This window comes from Pseudopodoces humilis, chromosome 21, assembly GCF_049639895.1.
Source record: "Pseudopodoces humilis isolate 2021_Gansu_Grassland_sample_001 chromosome 21, ASM4963989v1, whole genome shotgun sequence".
NCBI lineage: Eukaryota > Metazoa > Chordata > Aves > Passeriformes > Paridae > Pseudopodoces > Pseudopodoces humilis.
This window is the reverse complement of record NC_142220.1, coordinates 11,454,863-11,476,451: the sequence shown is the minus strand read 5'-3', so window position 1 is coordinate 11,476,451 and position 21,589 is coordinate 11,454,863. Positions and strand designations below refer to the sequence as shown.

Sequence of the window (21,589 nt, the reverse complement as noted above, 5' to 3'; positions counted from 1 at the left end):
TGTGGGACAGTTGATAAATCAGAGTGTGCCTTGCCCCACATTAGGAAACATCCCACGTGCTCATGTATAAAGCTGAGTCACAGTACATTTGGCTAAATAGCAGCTTCTTCTGCTTGTGGAGAACATTGCAAAGAAGTGATACAGGTTCCTAATGGAGTTGTCTTATCCTCTCATGTCTGCTCCTCACCGGGGCGGGGATGGTGGGGGGGCTGTGGATAGGGCCAAGGGAGCTGGAGGGAACCGAGCCATTGTGCACTAATCCTGCCATCTTTGTGTCTAATCTGAATGGGCCTCTTGGACATTGATTGCAGCCATTGCCTCCTTTCTTCTTTAATTGACTAGTGATGAGTCATTTTCTCCAAAGGTGTTGTTAAAGTGAGTTTTTACAAACAAACAATATTTAAGCTCGAAGCCCAAGATCCTTTCCCCATCTTGGGGGCAGTGTTCCCCTGATGGCTCTTCTTCCCATGTCTGTGAAACATTTCAGGTTTGTATTTGTAAATTCTGGCTTAATGCAGTCAAAACCTCAACACTTTGTTCCCTGTATTAGTATTGAACCTTATCTGGTTTAACCACAACAGTGTCATCATTCACCCTGTGCCAAGTGGTGTAGGAAATGTCACTGCTCAACAAGTCCATTATGGAGCTGCCTTTGATTAGGAGCTGCTATACCCTGAGATCTGTTTACAGTGAGTCATTGTCGTGGTTTTAAACCAATAACTAAGAAAATTACTTATTTCTTGCTGTGAGATATGGATTAGAACAAGAGCAAAACAGGCATAAAACTTAAAAGGAAAAAAAAGAAAGTTTATTGACAAACTACAATAATAAGAACACCAGAATAAACTTCCAGAAAAACCTTTTCATCCCCTGTCTACCTACTATTCCCTTGTTCACATGACAAAAGAGACAAAAACTTTGGAACTTTGATGGTTAAAACAGTCCCAATTCTTGCTACAGTCTTTTCACCAGTCTTTGTAGAGAAACAGAAGTTTCTTCCTGTTAATTTATGGAGTTTTTCACAAGAAAAACTATTTTTGTTATCGTTTTCTATTGCCCTAATGTTAGCTGCCCAGAGCTGCTATTATTAGAGCCCACTCCTCCCATTTTCACATCACTCTGAAGTGTGTATGGGCCATGAGTCTAGGGATGGTATTTTTAAGGATAAGTTATTCAAAGGCAAAAAAAGTCTTCTTCATCTGTTTCCGTGAGCTTCACCAGAAAACAGTTTTCCCATTGCCTCTCAAGGCTTCAAATCTTCCAGCACTTCACTGTACCATAATTACTCTACTTTTTACTCAAAATTTACACTTTGAACACTCTATTCCTCCCTATATACTGTCATGAATTAAAGGAGTGTTTTCAAGACCTTATTGTCCATTTCCATAGTTTTAACAGAAAGATATTTCAGCTTAATTAAAGCATCTTCTTAATTCTCTACCTTTTCTGAAGCTTCTTTTCTTTCCTGTCACTGGTAGTTTATAAAGTCTCTTTTCATGTTGATCACTCTCTTTTTCTCTCTCTGGATAAAAAGATTAATCCGCAAGTCTCATCTGAGTAATGAAAGAGTTAAAATCTTGCCCAAGCTGTTGTAGGTAGTTCTGTGGCCCCGGCCGGTGCAGGAGCTGGAGCCATCTGCGATGGAAAGTTCTTCATGGCTGCTCTGGAGAGTGTAGTCGCCACGCCCAGCCTGCTGCAGGTCTAGAGCCTCTCTCTTTCTTCACTCAGCAGTTTCTAGTGAATTTAGTTACAGCAAAAAACCTGCAGCCGAGCCAGAGATCGGCTCGGCCCGGCCCAGCCAGAGCCCGGAGAAAACCTTCCACAGGGCCCGCATCCCCCGGCCGGGAGACGCTGGGCCCAGCCCAGTCCCCGCCCGGCCGCATGGCCGGGGCAGGGAACGGGAGGCCTGGAGCTCTGCCGCCCTTCCCAGCCAGGAAACAAAGAGAACCGAGAGAGCTCTGGTTTTACACTTTAAGGTAGGGTTCACAAGTTGATCCCACTTTTCAATGGCCTAAACTGCTGTCAGTTCTCAGCAATGACCGATAATTGGTCAGGAGAAAAGACTCCAGGCAGTTCCCAGCAACTTAAACTTTCTTAAAGGTAAAGTAACTCCATGACAGTCATGTTAGAAGTGAATTTCTCTCTGTGAAGGACAGAGTTTGTCATGTCTCATACAAGTTATAACTTACATGTTATCAGCTTCGCAAGTCAGATATAAAAGAGGTTTTTCTTGTAGTTTAATTAGCTGTGCAAACACAGATGCTTGCTCTCTGGTATCTATTACTAGAAAAGTTGCATTCCTGAGGTTGAGATATGTGGAGAACTGCTTTGATATGTTTTATTTAGTTATTTTTTTATGAATAAATTTATATTTATATTATTTATATATATTTATATATATATATATTTATTATTTATATTTATAAAATTATAAATCATGCTGGAAAGGAGCCACAGTGACTCCTATTGCTGCCTATGTGACAATAATTATGTTCTATTCATGCATTTTGATGGTATATGAAAGGCTTTTCGTTTTGTTCCACTCAAAAACCTCATAATTCCAGATGGTAACTGTAGATAATCTACCTAGATAATAGTGTAGAAATCCCAAAATACAGCCATCCTCATCCTCTTCACTTCTGAGATAAGACTTTGCAGCTAAGAGTTCTCTCACCCAAGCTCTGGATGTCAAAGGCATGTTTGCAGTGGTGCAAGATGGGCAGAAAGGATCTGGCTGAACTTGAAATTTTTTCAGGCTCAATCTGCTCCATTTCTCTTCCACGGACTGGTGTCTAGAAACTGTTCCTCTTCCCATGGCAGACCTTTGTTTCTTGTCCTGCTCTCTTTTGCTATAGTGAATAACTTAATTTCTTCATTTTTATTGCTCCTGGAAATGTATTTAGAAGCAGTGTTCCCATGGTGGGATGACCGGACTATCTTCTCTCTTTTGTTTTTTTGAAGAGCGGGTTAATAAATATCCTAGAATGTCAGTTTTCTCTGAATGGGATTGAGATCTGGCCTGAGAATGTTCTTTACCCACTGCTTTCCAAATGTTATCTGAGGGCTCAGCAGAAGCATATGTAATATTTAATCATTCTAAATCAGAAAAGTGTTTCTGGAGAGACCAAATTATCCATTCTGTTTGTCAGGTGTTGTCTGGCTCTTAAACAAAGAGAGAACTTAGATTTTGAAGTAGAATGAATAGATCATTTAATTGCCACTTTCTAAGGTTAGATTAAAGAGGAGGATTTAGTTTAAATATTATGGGGGACATTTTTCAGATTTACTGTAGGTTTGTCCTGTAAGCACTTAAAAAAAATATTTACATTTTCATGACTGTGGGGAAGCTGTGAATATTATTAGTCACCCTTTCACTCCTACCTAACGAAGACACATACCACAAATGTGTTGACGCTCCACAGGGTTGCTCAGGGTTGTTATGATTAACATTCTGGTGTAGATATCAAGTGTAATAAGAGCATAAACATTGTAAGTATAGGTCCTTTTCATTTGTAATTCTTTATTTCCAAGTGAAGTGATGAAGCCCAATTGGAGTGTCTGCTTAATAACAAAGAGCAGCATTAAAGCTTTATTTTTACCTGAACTGCAAGTCTCCCCATGGTACACTGAGATACCTCATCCCAGACCTGGGCTCAGACCTCAGGACAGGCTCACAAAAACATTAAAAAAATAGATATTGGTATTGTTTGCAGGGAGTTAGATGAAAAAATAAAATTTTTTTGAAAAAATGAGTGCAGGAGATGTGTAGGAGAAAGCTCAATGCTGAGGGTGGGACTCTTGATCTCTCCTTCTTTGTTTGAGTTGAGATTCATGTATCACCTTAGTGAAACCTTCATCAAAATCAGTCAAGCCAATTTTGATTTACTGAACCATAAAAAAGAGAGATTGTCCCTTTCAGGATGAAATGATTGTTTTAAATCAGCCATGTTTGTTTATGATAGTTTTAAAGCACCTCAATCCTAGCAGGAGATACAGAACATCTGCAGCTTGGGTTCTTGAGGAGTGAAGGGAAAAAATTGCCCCACTTTGCGTAAAATACGGTGTTGATTATACTTTTATACAATGATACACACCCATGGCAGGGTGACCTGGGCTACATGCTTGGTCTGTTTCTTCTTTGGGAGAGAAATTATTTGACACAAACAAGCAGTGTTTTATCCTAGCCTGTGTTTATTTACACTGAATACACTTTTGAGCAAGTATATTTGATGGCAAAGCCAGAGCTGGTGGTGATTTAGAGGCAAAACTCAAAAAGGCAACTCCATGATGAGACTTAGCCAGTGATACGTGTTTATCCATCACTGAACTCCCTTTATGTCAAATTCTCCCTGTATGACATTCCTTGGGAGATTATGACATCACTCACTGAATCCTTCCCTGTTTCCCTGTGGATGGTCCAGCTGTCATTCAAAATCACATCCAGGTTGGTGCTGATGGGCCTGGCTGGGCCCTATGGACAAAGGAAAGTTACTAGGGGTGATTTCTTTCAGAGAGATTTGAATTTTAAAGAGGTTTACTTGAGGATTGAGTCTGTAAACTCTTTTTCTGCAGGCACAGTTGTTGTGGTGTTTAAATGTGCTTAAATACTACCTGTTAAACCAGCTCCTTAGATTTTTGGGGAGCACCTACCACTCTCATACTTCCTCTTAACTTTGAATTCTTCCTCAGCTCAGGTTTTATGTTACAAGTTAGGTTTAGAACTTTTCCATTATTTTCCTTGGGGTTTTTGTTTGTTTGTTTGTTTGGAGTTTTTTGGGTTGTTTTTTTGTTTTTTTTTTGTTTTCCCACATTTCAGGAAAAGTACTGTCCAGTCTGAGGTTAGCAACATCTTTATCATAGTCATTACCAGAAGTCAAATCACAAAAAAGATACAAAAACACAAGTAGGCAGAATTGCAACAAGTGTGTTCTGGCAGTCTTATAAATCATGGTACACCCAGTTAAAGGGGATTTGATACAAAAGTCAGTAATTGTAGTACATGTAGAGTCTGATCTGCCACAGCAGCACATTTTTGGGGATGAAATGCCAGATACTGACAGAATGTGGATACTACTTCTTAACCTGTGAAGACAAAATTAAATAATTCATGAAGAAAAAAAATAAGTACTTGAAAAAGCGCCCCATTTGTTTGTCTTCAGCACTAAATGGTAGACAAGCTGTATTCTGATATTTACAGTTGATAGAGAAAAAATTGCATTCCCAATTAAAAGTGTAGTTTAGTCTCACATTTTAGTTTTAAATCCTTCATCCTTTGTCATGACTCATGAACTTTCATGCGTGACTGAAAGAGAATAAATGAGTATCTATTAAGATCTTTCTCAACATTTTCTCCTTTAAAATAGTACCATTTTAACTCATTGATACATAATATTAAGTTTCATATAATTCTGGTGCTTTGCAAGTTTAAGCTTCAATCAGCAGCTTCTTGGGCTTTTCATAATATTCAGCCACAATGTACCTGTAAAAGACAATATCAAATTGAGAGCATGAATTGCTTGTGTTAAGTAAAGTTTCTGACACTGAATCAGAAATACATGAAAGAAATAGAGGTCTGGCAGTACGTCCATTCTGCCAGTGTTACAGCTATTTTTTTTCCCTTTTAATTTGAAGGAGATCTTTCCATGGCAGTAATCCAATCTATAATTGGCAGTTGTAGTTGAATGTAAAAATATTTTGCTTTGAGTCCTTATAAACCTCAGCCTCAAAACTGTACTAATTAGGGGTCATGATGTATTACAGAATCCCAGAATGGTTTGTGTTGGGAGGGACCTGAAAGACCATGTAATTCCAACCTCTCTGCCATGGACAGGGATGCCACCCACTAGATCAGGTCATCATGTAACCACTTTGATTCAGAATCTCATGTCTGAATGTAGATGTTTTTTCTGTTGAGCACATCCTCTGTAGAGTTATTTGGGAGCTTTATCTAATTTTTTTGTAAAAAGAATGTAGAATAATTTTAGTAAAGTCATCAGCAATGAAGCTACTGATCCACGCAGTGTTGTTCCAGTTCCCATTAGTAGTGTTATTACAGTGGAACTTTTACAGCTGACAGTGGTCATGGATATGGTTTTTATTACTAAATATAGAAATACACAGTCTGAAAGAATTTGTGTGGAAAATTAAAATTTAATTTCAGATTTGGTAGATTGCCATAATTCAGCATTCTGCCGTGATTACTGATTTATTTTGAATGCTCTGGGCCTTACCTCAAACATAGAAACTGTGTGAAGGGATTTTTTTAACCCTCCATCAAAAATAATTTCAGGGATGCTACTGTTGCTGTTTGGGGCAAAATGTGCCTTTTCCAGCCTTCTGGCTCATTTCTTGCAGTCAGCTGAGTTGGCGGCACTTGTGCCAGCAGGCGACTCCATTGCCAGTTCCAGGCATGCATCCATCAGGGGAAGCAGGGCTAGAAATGACACAAATGCTGTCCAGATGTGTGCTTGAAGGAGATAGGCCTGCATCCCTGTTACCTCAGCTGTGGGAGCAGGAAGGCTTCTGATAGTCTTCATAACACTCTGTGCTCCTTCTGTCTTCTCCAAATGGGACGGGATTGCCTGCTCTAGCTCCTGGGGTTCATTGATGGCCTTCCCTGATTTTTCTGGTGGATCTCTAAAAGCTGCTGAGCAGAGTTCAGCAGTTCTTAAAGAAAATAAATATAAGTTTAAAAAAATACTTTTGGCTGGTGCTCCTCCCACTGAGGGAGGTGATCAAGCCATAGCCCAGTACTGTAGGACAGTCATGCTGACCAAAGGCACAGCTCCTCCCCTGGGACTTGTTTTCAGCAACTCTTAGTGTTGCCTGGCTGCAGGATTGAGAAGATGCCAGGAGATGAGCAAAACTAAATCAGCAGTTAAGGACGAGTATGGTTTTCTGCATGAGTGTAGGTAGACATCTCCATGGATGTCCTTTTTCGTTCATGGCTGTGGGCTTCTGCAGCCACAGAAACCATCAAAGGGATGGTCCTTGAACTTCTGTTTGTGTAACCTCTCATTGCTGTTGGAAAAAGGTGAAGCATTCAGACTGATGCTTTTGTCTGAATTTGTAAGTGGCTTCAGAAGCCTTAAGACCATACTACTGACCTGGAAAAAATTAGGGAAAAGAGGAAGGGGCTTCCTCCAGTAGCTTTGTACTGATGAGTAGTCTGAGGACATTTTTAGTACCTAGAGAGTCCAGAAACAATAAGCAACTTAAGATGCTTCCTCCTGAAATCTGATTTTAATTATGGTTTTGGAACAGCACTGGACTCGTATCTCAGCTTGTGATGGTGAAATGTAGTTGCAGATGAGAATCACACTTGTGTTCTTTGTCTGCCAAAATACCTTCTCTTGAGCTCCTGCTATTTTCAACCCATCTGTGCAGGAACCTGGTTCAGGCTGTCCCTCTTATTACAACAAATTGTTTTGACACTATATGCAGGTAGAATTTGGACCCAGAGTAACAATATTGAAGTTAATCTGAGCCATCAGTCTCACCTCTATTGTCTCAGCATTGTTTACCTGCCACCATGGAATATGCTGGTCAGGGATAATTTAGTACCATTTCTGTGGGTGAACAAGGGGAAGAAGTACAGTGGTCTTGTTGAACCTGTGTCTTGGATGACACAGAAAACTAACCAAAACCTAAATGCAATTTTTGTCTCATCAAAAAGTAGGTAAATTGCAGTTTAATTAAAGGGCAGAATTTGTGCAGAATATTTGCTTTTACTAAAATCCCACACAGAGGAACAGAAGGGTACGTATTTGACTTCATTTGGATATAGAAATTACTCTAAATAAAGTTTCTTCTCTTTCCACCCTTGTGACACAAGCCCATGCCTGGATTCTTCCTTCACCATCCCTGCTCTGCTTATTTTAGAGCATCACATGCATTTGGCAGAACGGATCCATGGTCTTATGGCCTGAGGGGCAGTTGTCAATACTAATGAGATCTAATACAGAATAACTAACTGGGAATTTAAATGTTCCAAATACATTAAGGTACTCCAGACATGCTGCAGCTAAACAAAAAAGCATTGTTGTTTAGGGTTTTTTTAGTTTAATTTTTTAGAAGTGTGTGACATGTCTATGAAGGGATTTTGACAGTCAGGGAGAAGATAGGATTTATTACCTTTTGTATTAGGCTTTGAATCTAATTTTCAGATATATGTACTTATACCTCACCTGCTTTTATGTAAGGATGTTTGGTGTGCCCAGTTTCCCATTAACACATGGTCACAAATTAAGTTTCTTATGTATTTGCTTAATGTCTGAACAGGAATTGCATAGAACTGCTGATTGAATCAATGTACCTATTCAGGATTCATATGTGCTTTGTGTCTGCACTTGAATGGGAGTGTCAGTATATTCACAGGAATAGGTTAAAGCATTAGATACTGATACAGGAATTTTCCGTATTTTCAGGTATTCATAGGTTTTAAGAGGCATTTATGTCTTGCTCTTTTCTAGGTTTTGTTTTGTTTTTTTTTAATTCTCTAAACTTTTGCTCCATTTTTAACGCTGTTAAAATTGTTTTTTAGATTGTAGTTCAAACTACTTTGACAATTTTCTTCACAAAATGTTTGGGCAAAGCCAGCACAGAAAAGCATGTGCAAGTAGTCCCGCTGTTGATCATTATAGACATGAAGCTTGCTCTACTGATGCTGTGAAATAGGTAAAATACTACATTAATTTTATAGACAGGCAAATGCTTTAATTTGTTTTTGCCTCTTAGTTTTTCCAAGTAAGGCTGTGAGTCAGGAAGTACTATTATCCATAGTTCTGGAGCCTGTTAAATAAATTTATTTCCTGCACATGTGTGAAAGCTTATTATTTACATATAACCAGGACATCTGTAAGTGGTGACTGGTTTAGAGGTTATGTTATTGCACAGGAATTAAAATATGCTGGTGCATCGTCCAAAGCCTCCCCACTCCTCTGGATGAGGGTCCACATGGATGCCTCGTGGTCATGTGTGTAGGAGATACCTGAATAGCACCCATGTGGAATTCCTCCTGCCTGTTCCCATTCCCCCCAGCACCTCTGGGGCGTCCTTGAGCAATCCTTCCCAACCCAACCAGCAGGATCTCACCACAGCTGAATGAGGTGAACGTGGGCCTCATCTTCCTCCTGCTTCTCGTTCTCCTCTTGGATTCTCTCAGTGGAGTGTGACTGGAGTGGGGCCATCTTGGGTGAACTCCCTGGGAAAGTAATGACAACACATTTTCTTTGCATCAGGAGAAGTCTGATTATTTGCTAGTCAAGCTGAAATTCTCAAAAGATTTTAGTTGAAGGTGGATGTCTTTTAGCACTTTTATTAGGTAGATTTTGGCCTATTTGTTGTCAGTAGAGGAGAGAAGAGGGACAAGGCAGAACAACTAAGCTTTGGTTTGCCTTTAGGAGGTGCCCTGTGTGGTGACATACTGGGTATTTTTAGAGTCGAAATTCCAAGAGAACTCATTTGGCACTTGTAGTATTTTTCCAAAGTCTGATTTTAATCAGCCAAATAACTGAAACCAACTCCTCCCAAGAACCCATCATAAAACCTAGTTTCTTACTCAAGATGTTTGCTTTCTGAGCTAGCTTCCTGGCCAGTTTTCCAATGGAAGATTGTCTATTTTTCCCATGGGAGCGATTCCCTCAGCAAACATGAATGCCCAAGTGCAGTGAGGCGTATGTACCTGCATCAGTCACCAGCCTGCACTTACTGCATGGTGTGGTTTAAGGATGAAGGAAATCGTCAGAGATGCCTCAGCCACTTTTGAGCATCATGTGAGAATTCCCTGGCATTGGGTTGCATGGATGCCAAGGCTGACATGGGCTGCGTGGTGGCATGAGGCTGTAGTGGGAGGAACTGTGTGAGGATAAGATGGTGGGGTAAATTCAGTGACAGCTCAGTATCTCAGCCTTTCCCCTGCTCCAGGATGAGATGCTGGTCTCCTGTAGTCCCTTGATGAGATGTGGGCAGCCTAGCAATGGAGAGTGCATCAAACTAGCAAACATCGCCCCATATACCTGAGTACTGACAAGCAATGTGAGCATGGACATGCACACTGGTCCCTAGAAGACATTACCTAGTAGAAATCAGAATACCCTTTAAACTGCTGTGATTTAAACCTAGGCTCAGTCTTGTCTCGAAATCTGCAGCATCACTGAAGCAGAAAGAGCATCACCAGTGACTGAAATCTCTCTACATTTTCCTCAAATATTTTATTTTTTACAGTGAGGAGTTGCTTATACTTGTCCTAAACCTTATAAGCATGACAAATTTACATGAGAGTGAGTTGATTTCTCTTCTACCTCGGGTCTCACCATGAAGGAAATTTTCTGATTTCTGATTGCAGTGTCTATGTGATGCCAAATAGTATTTTAAAAGGAAGTTATAACAAAGCTGAGTCATCAGATCACAGTTTTACTTCCTAATCTCAGCTGGAGTTCCAGGAACAGGCCTTTGTAAGTCAGACAATTACTATTCTTTGTTGAGGAAACACTAGAGAGAAGTAGAAAATATGATGCTTTCAGGATGTCTGAAAGTAAAGTAGTTCATCTGCTTAAGAAGAACCACCCATTGACTTTATGCCCTCCCCTGAGACCATTAGGACAATTATAAGCACTGATCAAACTGCCTCAAATTGACCAGAGAAGTTGTGGCTGCCCCACCCGTGGAAGTGTTCAAGGCCAGGTTTGTTGGGTCTTGAAGCAACATGGTTTAGTGGAAGGTGTCCTGGCCTTTCAGAGAGGGGTTGTAACAAGGTTGTATTTAATGTCACTCTCAACACAAACCATTCTGTAATTCTGTGGTTACATACTGTGCCTCCAGGAACTTCGCTTGAAGAGGCAAAAAGGAAGAAACAAAAATGTGTTCTCTTCCACCAAGATTACAGCAAATCTTTTCAAAGTCTCAGCCACATAACTTCATCCCTCCCTTTTGATAAAGCCTTATTTTTTAAAGGTATTTTTCTGATCCATTGGTTGGAAATGAAGGCAGCAGACACCTGGGATCAGGGCTGGCACCAAGGACTGTTGGTGCTGCAGGGAGGCAATGTGGGAGAGGCAAAACAGGGTTCATCCATGGAAGAAGGCTTTCACTCCCACCCTTTGCCTTCCTGTCTGAGACATGAAGGGCTAGTGCCTGCTCATGGTGGGTAGTGTTTGTTTGAATTGGAGACAAGTAGATAAGTCTTCACTCCTGATTAGTGAGAAGAGTGCTTGTTGCATTAGATCAAACTGTGCTCTCATTTATGCTCATTTATGAGCCCTGCAGGGCGGATGTGGGCAGCCCAGCCTAGTAGTGTCACATTGAATCCTCGAGAGTGAGTATTGTGTGAATCTGGTGTTTACTGTCAGGAATCTATCAAGACAGATTTGTTTAATCAAGCCCAGTCAGGCTTTCGCTGTAGAGGGGCAACATCTACAAAGTACTCCAGCATGTGTGGTCAGCATTGAGACCACTGGCAGTACAGATTGTATTTTGCTGCCTTTCTGCAAAGGAGCACCACAGGCTGCAGAACCAGAGGGCACAACTCCTTTCCTGAGAACAGCCTCAAATTTTATACATCTCATTGTCAGTGAAAGGCGATGATGTACCCTCCCTCGACTCCTGCTGTATTGGTAACACCAGGGCTGATAAAGCTGAGCAGAAATGTGCTCTGTGCACACTGTGTTACCTAAAATCTGTTAATGGTTAGGAAAAGCTGTGTAAAATTACTTACCCAATTTAAATTGAAGGCATATCTTTAGAGTAAGATTTGCTCATTTTTGTTCTTCCAGGTATTTAGGATGTCTGTACTGTATTGGTCTAACAAACATCTTAAATATCAAAATTTGACTGGCAGGATTTTTTGCTGATAAAACTCTCATAAAATTCATCCCCACCAGCAAATTTTTCTTATTTTCTTCTGACTGTTGGAGCAGTGCTTGCAACACGTATTTTAGGGTTAAGGATTTGACCAGAGGGCAGAGTGGATTGTAGAACACAAAGGCTACATGGTTTTCAATTAGACAAAAGAGGTAAAGCTGAACTCTTTTTAGAGACCTTCATTGCAGGCACACATATTTTCTGCTTTTACGTGGGTGACTATGAGTGTGTATTTAGCCACAAGGGTTATTGAGTACAACTGATGTAATGGCATTTTCCAGAGGTTGCCCACACCACATTATTTCTTAGAGGCTTTTAGTTCTCTCTGTGTCTTAGTTTAGGGCAAATTAGGAAGGAAAACTCCAAATGGGGATTTCCCCAGGGAAATGCCCCTCCCCACTAACTGGTCAGGGAAAAGAAAAAAAATTCCTTAGAGAGAAGTGGAAAAAGCTGTTTATTTAACAGAAATTGAGTAATATTAAATAATAAAACCTCTTGCTGTTCGATGGGATGGCAAGTCTAGGAAGAAAAGTCCTTTTCATGTGGTGTAGCTCGGCTCGCTCAGGTTCTTATCAGTCCCTCCGGCGCTGGAAAGTGCCGAGGCCCAGGCTCCGGTGGGCCCCAGGCGTGAGCTCCCGGGGTTTGGCTGGGTGTTCAGTCCAGAGCAGGCTTGCACAGATCCAAGAAAATTGGGAAAAAAACAAACAAAGGTCTAGGGAACTCCTCTGCCTCAGCTAGCTAAAACTAACTAAAATCCAGAGAGAAGCTCTGTCCCGCTGTCTGTCCGTGCTGCAGACACCGCAGTCCAGGAGCGGGATGTGTGGGAGTGATGTTTTTCCTTAACACAAACTGTGCGCTTCTTCTTCCCCCTCTCTTGCTCTCAAAGCCAGTCTTAAAGGTGCAGAACTTAATATATAACATAAACCAGACGATTGGGGATACCAGTATCATAAAGTCACCCCAGGACATTCCACCCCTTATCCCCATATCGTCAACTTATTATCAAAATTAATATATATATATTTTAACCCTACAACACATACATTATATACAGACAAGGGCATTTATTCATGATTTTCACCTAACCATCAGATCTCCCTGAGGTACACATTGCGTTGTTCCATCTTTCCGCATTATCCACCATGTGCAACCCGGTCCTTGAGCAAAAACAACTCCACGAATGGGTTTGTCTGTACTTGAAGTAGAATTGATCCAAACTGTCTTTCCTAACAAACCTCTGAGATGTACTGCTGGGACTTTGTCTCCGTCTACTTTATGCAGGGGCTCGGATTGGGCTGGGCCTGCTCGATTGGTGGAACCTCGGGTATTAACTATCCAGGTGGCCTTTGCTAGATGTTGCTCCCAATTTTTGAAAGATCCCCCACCCAACGCTTTCAAGGTAGTCTTTAACAGTCCATTGTACCTCTCCACTTTTCCCGCAGCAGGTGCATGGTAGGGGATATGGTACACCCACTCAATGCCATGTTCCCTAGCCCAGCTGTTTATAAGGTTATTCTTGAAATGAGTCCCATTGTCTGACTCAATCCTCTCAGGGGTGCCATGCCTCCAAAGGACCTGCTTTTCAAGTCCCAGGATGGTGTTCCGGGCAGTGGCATGAGGCACAGGGTAGGTTTCCAACCATCCAGTGGTGGCTTCTACCATTGTGAGCACGTAGCGCTTGCCTTGGCGGGTTTGGGGCAGTGTGATGTAGTCAATCTGCCAGGCTTCCCCATATCTATATTTGGACCACCGCCCACCGTACCATAGTGGCTTCAACCTCTTGGCCTGCTTGATCGTGGCACACGTCTCACAGTCATGGATAACCTGGGAAATACTGTCCATGGTTAGATCCACCCCTCGGTCTCGTGCCCACTTATAGGTGGCATCTCTACCCTGATGGCCTGAGGCATTATGGGCCCATTGAGCTAGGAACAACTCTCCCTTGTGTTGCCAATCTAAGTCTATCTTTGACACCTCTATCTTTGCAGCCTCATCCACCTGCTCATTGTTTCGGTGCTCTTCATTAGCCCTACTCTTGGGGACATGGGCATCTACATGACGGACCCTCACAGACAGTTTCTCTACCCTGGTGGCGATGTCCTTCCACTCATCAGCAGCCCAGATTGGCTTTCCTCTGCGTTGCCAGTTGGCCCTTTTCCACCTTTCCAGCCATCCCCACAGAGCATTGGCTACCATCCATGAATCAGTGTAGAGGTAGAGTTTTGGCCACTTCTCTCTTTCAGCAATGTCCAGGGCCAGTTGAACAGCTTTGAGTTCAGCAAGTTGGCTTGATCCACCTTCTCCTTCAGTGGCCTCTGCGACCTGTCGTGTGGGGCTCCATACGGCTGCTTTCCACTTCCGGTTCATCCCTACGACGCGACAGGAACCATCAGTGAACAGAGCATAGCGTGTTTCTTCTGCTGGCAGTTGGTTGTACGGTGGAGCTTCTTCAGCTCGTGTCACTTGTTCCTGCTCCTCTTCATCAATGAGACCAAAGTTTTCACCTTCCGGCCAGTTTGTAATTATCTCCAAAATCCCAGGGCGATTTGGGTTTCCTATACGGGCGCGCTGCGTGATGAGGGCGATCCACTTGCTCCATGTAGCGTCGGTGGCGTGGTGGGTAGAGGGAACCTTTGCTTTGAACATCCACCCCAGCACTGGCAGTCGGGGTGCCAGGAGGAGTTGTGCTTCTGTGCCAATCACTTCTGAGGCGGCTTGAACTCCTTCATAGGCAGCTAAGATTTCCTTCTCTGTGGGAGTGTAATTGGCTTCGGACCCTCTGTAGCTTCGGCTCCAGAATCCCAGTGGTCGGCCTCGAGTCTCCCCAGGCACTTTCTGCCAAAGGCTCCAGGACAGACCGTGGCTCCCGGCTGCAGAGTAGAGCACGTTCTTCACGTCTGGTCCTGTTCTGACTGGGCCAAGGGCTACTGCATGGGCGATCTCCTGTTTGATCTGAGCAAAGGCTTGTTGTTGTTCAGGGCCCCACTGGAAAGTGTTCTTTTTGCGGGTGACCAGGTAAAGAGGGCTCACAATCTGGCTGTACTCAGGAATGTGCATCCTCCAAAAACCTATGGCACCTAGGAAAGCTTGCGTTTCCTTCTTGTTGGCTGGTGGAGACATTGCTGTGATCTTGTTGATGACATCAGTAGGAATCTGACGCCGTCCATCTTGCCACTTTACCCCCAGGAACTGAATTTCACGAGCTGGTCCCTTAACTTTGCTCTTCTTGATGGCAAAACCGGCTTTCAGGAGAACCTGGATGATTTTCTCTCCTTTCTCAAAGACCTCTTCAGCCGTCTTTCCCCAGACAATGATGTCATCAATGTACTGCAGATGTTCTGGAGCCTCACCCTTTTCCAGGGCAGCCTGGATCAGTCCATGGCAGATGGTGGGGCTGTGCTTCCACCCCTGGGGCAGTCGGTTCCAGGTGTACTGCACTCCCCTCCACGTGAAGGCAAACTGAGGCCTGCATTCTGCTGCCAGAGGAATGGAGAAAAATGCATTGGCAATGTCAATAGTGGCGTACCACTTCGCTGCCTTGGACTCCAGCTCGTACTGGAGCTCCAGCATGTCCGGCACGGCAGCGCTCAGCGGTGGAGTCACTTCATTTAATGCACGATAGTCCACAGTCAATCTCCATTCTCCTTCAGATTTACGCACAGGCCAGATGGGGCTGTTGAAGGGTGAGTGGGTTTTGCTGACCACCCCTTGGCTCTCCAGCTCTCGGATCATCTTGTGGACGGGAATCACAGCATCTCGAGTTGTTCTATATTGTCGGCGGTGCACCGTTGAGGTGGCAATTGGTACTCGCTGTTCTTCCACCTTTAGGAGTCCTACTGCAGATGGGTTCTCTGACAGTCCAGGCAAAGTGTTCAATTGCTTGATGCCCTCTGTCTCTACAGCTGCTATCCCAAATGCCCACCTAAGCCCCTTTGGGTCCTTAAAATACCCACTTCGGAGGTAGTCTATGACCAAAATGCATGGGGCCTCTGGGCCAGTCACAATGGGGTGTTTCTTCCACTCATTCCCAGTCAGGCTCACATCAGCTTCCACTAAAGTAAAGTCCTGTGATCCCCCTGTCACACCAGCAATAGAAACAGATTCTGCCCCTACATATCTTGATGGGATTAGGGTGCACTGTGCACCAGTGTCAACCAAGGCCTCATATTTTCGTGGTTCTGATGTGCCAGGCCAACGAATCCACACAGTCCAAAAGACACGGTTTTCCCTAGCCTCTACCTGGCTAGAGGCAGGGCCCCTCTAAGCCTGATTATCCTTCTTTTCTTGGGTATATGTCTTGGAGGTTCCTTCAAGGGAGTCAGACATGTCATCATCATACTTGTCAGTTTGACTACAGGTTACTGGAGCGGCTTTCTTTTTGGTAGAGTATCCCCCCTGAGTCTTGCTGTCTTCCAATTCAAGCATCCGTTTTGCCAGAGCAGCAGTATTTTCCATCCCATCTTTTCATGTTTTCTCCACAGTCACGTAGGAAAAACCACAGCTCAGCTCGTAGCTTTTTCTCTCTATCTGGGGAACTTCTGCGTTGAGTACCAGGGCTCCTGGTCTGTACTGCCGAGACTGGAAGAAGGTCCTCCCTGAGTTTCTTGAGATTCTCCTCTATTTTGTTTTGGAAGTTTTGCATATCTGTTCTCACAGTTGCAATTGTTGCCTGCATGGGGCCATGCACGGTATCTGCATATGCTCGAAGCTTCTTCGCCATATCCAGCACAGTCTCCTCCCGGTCATCCCGCTTCATTGTTGCTAAAGCAGAAGCGTATTCTTGTGGCCCAAGTCGAACAAGTTTTCGCCACATCACAGATGTACATGGCACCAAGTCTGGGTTTCTAGTACCTAAGTCACCCACAAAGACAATCTCTACTATTGCCATTTCTCTCAAACGCTGAATGCCTTGTTCTATGGTTTTCCAACGAGTTTGCTGTATATAGAGATCGTCTGCACACAGATATCTTTGTGCCACGCTTCTTAGGACCCGTTCCCAGAGACTATAAGGGTCAGCCCCCCTCATCATCTCCTGGTCAATAACCGGATCGTGTGACAGGGACCCCAGATGCCTCGCTTCAGTGCCATCCAGAACTGTAGCCTCACCTGCAGCATCCCACAGACGGACTAACCAACTAATTATAGATTCATCAGCTCGTCGAGTGTAATCTTTTCTCAGGCCACGAAGGTCCTTCAGGGAGAAAGGTTCACCAGTGCCTTCGGATTTTTGATCAGTTGCTGGTCTTGAGGGTCCTTCCCCCGCATCACCATTATCATCATCTACTGGCCGATCGGTTTTGGTTTTGAATTTCATGCCTCTCGTGGCAGGAGCAACAGACACTGGCTTAGGCTCACTGTCTGGTTTGACTGCTGGCTTGGCTGCAGCCTGAGTGACTGGGGTAGCTGCTGATTTATCTGCCTGCCCTACAGTATCTAGCAGCGTGCGATAAGCATACGCTAGGGCCCAGCTTATTGCAATGATATTTTTCTTCTTAGAATCATCACAGCAATTCTCTTCCAGATATTTCCCTACTTCATCTGGGTTCTGAATTTGTTCACGTGAAAATTCCCAGGCTGGGGGATCAGAAAATTCCTTCAGAGTCCGGCCCATTCTCTCCCATTCTATACACCACTCAGGATTTCCCACACCTGAGTCTACTTCTGGGGCAGGGGTCTCGTTGGCTCCTCTGGATATCTCAGCCCTCACTCTAGAGAAGTTGCAGACCATATAGAGGAAGCTCAACAGCTGAACTACCAGGAAAGTGACCAGGAATGTGGTATCCTTAACACTCAGGGGAAACTGGATATTCTCAAAGAGGGACATAACAGATTCAAAGGAGAAGAAGGAAAGAAAAGGCTGAAAAGCCTCATCCCCTGGTCTTCCTCTAACAAACTGGGTGCTATTACTAATAAACTCCCAAAATGTGCTACTGGGACTGGGAGGCAGGGTTGGGCGAAGAAACCATAAACCAAACATACCTGACAGAAACTTCAGTAGTTCTATAAACTTCCTATAAATCATTATCACCGAGCCCAGCACAATAACCATTCTAATCCGTGCCCCTCTACTGTGAAAGAGGGCAAAGACAGGTATTAAAACCTCAAAAACTTTTAGGGACCAGGTCCACATGAAGGCCTCCACCCCAAGAGACATTATGTATCCAAACAACATGGCTACTGACTGCTTTATCCCAATACAGAATAAATACAACCAACACTCAGTACAGGTTTTTCCACTTTCTCTTGCCCCTGTTCAGGCGCCAAAAAACTGTATTTGTCTTAGTTTAGGGCAAATTAGGAAGGAAAACTCCAAATGGGGATTTCCCCAGGGAAATGCCCCTCCCCACTAACTGGTCCGGGAAAAGAAAAAAATTCCTTAGAGAGAAGTGGAAAAAGCTGTTTATTTAACAGAAATTGAGTAATATTAAATAATAAAACCTCTTGCTGTTCGATGGGATGGCAAGTCTAGGAAGAAAAGTCCTTTTCATGTGGTGTAGCTCGGCTCGCTCAGGTTCTTATCAGTCCCTCCGGCGCTGGAAAGTGCCGAGGCCCAGGCCCCGGTGGGCCCCAGGCGTGAGCTCCCGGGGTTTGGCTGGGTGTTCAGTCCAGAGCAGGCTTGCACAGATCCAAGAAAATTGGGAAAAAAACAAACAAAGGTCTAGGGAACTCCTCTGCCTCAGCTAGCTAAAACTAACTAAAATCCAGAGAGAAGCTCTGTCCCGCTGTCTGTCCGTGCTGCAGACACCGCAGTCCAGGAGCGGGATGTGTGGGAGTGATGTTTTTCCTTAACACAAACTGCGCACTTCTTCTTCCCCCTCTCTTGCTCTCAAAGCCAGTCTTAAAGGTGCAGAACTTAATATATAACATAAACCAGACGATTGGGGATACCAGTATCATAAAGTCACCCCAGGACACTCTATTATACCAAACACCTCAAGCAAGCACACGGGAGGAGATCCACACCAGCAGCAAACATGTTGGTCTGGCACAAGGAACCTCAACTGAAGTTTCCTTAGATTTGTGGCATCATGCTGCCTGTCAAGTGTGGTTCTGGTAGCCAAACAAAAAATCCTTGTTCATGCTATCTGGATGTTTATTGTGGAATTTATTAGCAGAAGTTTACATAGCTCTAGCCACTTTCTGACAGATTTTAATAAGAGTTTCCAATCTTCCCTAAGCTCTCAGCTGATCCGCAGTAGAAATGCACAGAAATAATTTGCGTCTCTGTTGTTTGCTGATTTCAACCAAACCTAAAATATCTTCAGATAATTTCAGTTGTGCTAACAAGATAACCAGTTTTGATTCTGCTGCCAGCATTGTTTTGGCTCCCTCTGCTTAGTACAGTGCATCAGATAAATGGGGGTCTAGAACATTCAGACTTTTTTCAGTAAAGTCAAAGAATGCTTTATTCCTGTTGATGTAATTTCAAAATGATTGAATGTATTTTTTTTTTTCATAAATGCTTCCTAATTTTGTGTCTAACCCTGTTCATTGCATAACTGCAATCAGTTAAAACTCTGACAAACTGCACCCATTTTAATTTACTCTAAACTTTTTTCCAGAGGTTTAAATTTACTAAAATTAAAATGAAGGAGGAAGATCTGCTGAAAGCAGCATAAGGGAGAACAGTTCTCTCATTACCTGCAGAGCTTGAAATTATTTGGTGAACACAGCAATCACAAGATTAAGAATCACCTCCATTGCAGAGCTGTAGCAAGATTGTCTTAGCATTTTGGAAAGGCTTTTGTTGGGATGGGGGCTTACACAGGAAAATTTAGGATGGCTGAGTAAAACAATAACAAAAATTCAGTCTTAGTTTTGGCGGGGAGATCACAGGAAAGGGACAACAGCCATTCTCTGAGGCCAGCTCCTGCTCAGCATGTGCCACATGTCTCCCCACAGCCCCCTGCTCGCTGTCTGCTTTGCTGCCTCCTGCGGAATCCCGGGAATTGCCCTGCTCACACTGGGAGTGAACTCTCTCACCGGGGCCCTGGGAGCCTTCAACATCTTCCTCTACACGTGCTGCTACACACCCCTGAAGAGAATGAGCATTGCCAACACGTGGGTGGGAGCTGTTGTTGGGGCCATTCCCCCCATCATGGGCTGGACTGCAGCTACCGGGAGTCTGGATGCTGGTGAGTATAAAACCCTTTCATCAGGGCAAATGGTTGTCAGAGTAACTAAAAAACCTACTCAAAAGGCAGTAAACTTTGTTCTTTTTGCTTGTTGACTTACCAGCAGGTTGGACACAGCTTGAAGCAGCCAGGTTTAATTGAAGGTGCCCCTGCCCGTGGCAGAGGGTGGAAAGATATGATCTTTAAGGTCCCTTCCAACCCAAACCGTTCTGTAATCCTGTTGTAAGGCTTTGAAAGCAGCTAATTTTGGTAACATTCTCCTTACGTGGATATTTCAGGGCAAACCTGTGCTGATAAAGCAGCATGTCCTATTGAATATATGTTTTGACCATTTAAAAAAAAAATCCAGAAAGAAAATAGCATCTTTGGTATTCACATAGGAGAAAATGTTACATAATTTCAGGATTCAAACCATGTTCAAAATTAAAACCGTATCCAGTAAGATCTAACTTGCAAGGAACTTTCAGCTGAAAAATTCCCAGATGTGTTTTAATGTCTTTCCACAAGCCAGAAAATATCCTGGGAAGATTAATTTGTTGGTCTATTTCTTAATTACCCATTTCTAAACTCTGAGTTATAAATGCTTCTTCCCCCTTCTTGAAAAGCAAACGAAGATTTCTATTTTAGTAACTGTGAACCATTTTTACATCCCTTGTAAAACACTGATCTCTTCAGCAGCTCAACTCTGACACAATCAGGCCTTGTTTTTCCTGCCAGCTAGAAACTTAAGAATCAAAGTGTCTCCACAAACTTATAGTCTGAAGCAACTAATGAAGTGCAATTAATAGGTCGGTTAAGAATTGGTTTAGTGCACACTTGTCCCACAGGGGGGCATATTTAAGGCTTGAATGATACTTTCAAAAACAGGGTTTTTAACCAGAAATTATCAGAATTTGTGCAAAATCCTTTATGCACTTCCTAGTATAAGTCAGTCTGGGCTGGCTTTGTGTCCACATGTTCCCATACAGATCGAAACCAGAGCAAGGATGAAAGGTATTGTGGGGTTTTTTTTCCATTGTGTGCTGCTTCTATACAAATATTTGCTTCTCTGAAAGTTACTTAGACCTAGAAATTATATGTAAGAGTGTGTATAGTTTCTTGTGTTAAAGACTGCATAACAGACATTGTTAGCAGCTCTGTACTTTAGAAGTGGGAACATGACAAAAAAGGTGTTGAGGGGCTGGAGCGTATCCAGGGAAGGGAAAGGAGCTGGGACAGGGGTTGAGCAGTGGAGGGATCTGGGAAGGGGGATCAGCCTGGAGAAAAGGAGACTCAGGACCTTCTGAGCTCTGCACAACTCCCTGCCAGGACAGGACAGCCAGATGGGGGTCAGGCTCTCCTCCCAGGGAGCAAGGGACAGGATGAGAGGAAACAGCCTTGAGTTGTGCTGGGAGAATTTGGACTGGATATTAGGAAAAGCCTTCTCCACAGAAAGGGTGGTCAGGGATTGGAACAGACTGCCCAGGGTAGTGATGGAATTGCCATTCCTGGAAGTATTCCAAAAACATGTGGATGTCTTAGTTGAGGACATGGTTTAATGGTGAAGGTGGTGGTGCTGCTGAGGTGATGGATGGACTTGATCTGAAATGAGGTTT

The 21,589-nt window shown here is 43.3% G+C and overlaps 1 protein-coding gene across 3 annotated transcripts in view; it reads left to right on the top strand.

Annotated features, from left to right (window-relative positions):
* The window catches only part of COX10 (cytochrome c oxidase assembly factor heme A:farnesyltransferase COX10), a 112,463-nt gene that overhangs the window by 76,714 nt on the left and 14,160 nt on the right, over positions 1-21,589 (top strand). For all 3 annotated transcript variants that reach the window (XM_014259691.2, XM_005530959.3, XM_088065482.1), the window contains exon 6: positions 19,762-19,994. In XM_014259691.2, coding sequence (XP_014115166.1) covers positions 19,762-19,994 — 233 coding nt within the window. The remainder of the gene's footprint in view (positions 1-19,761; positions 19,995-21,589) is intronic.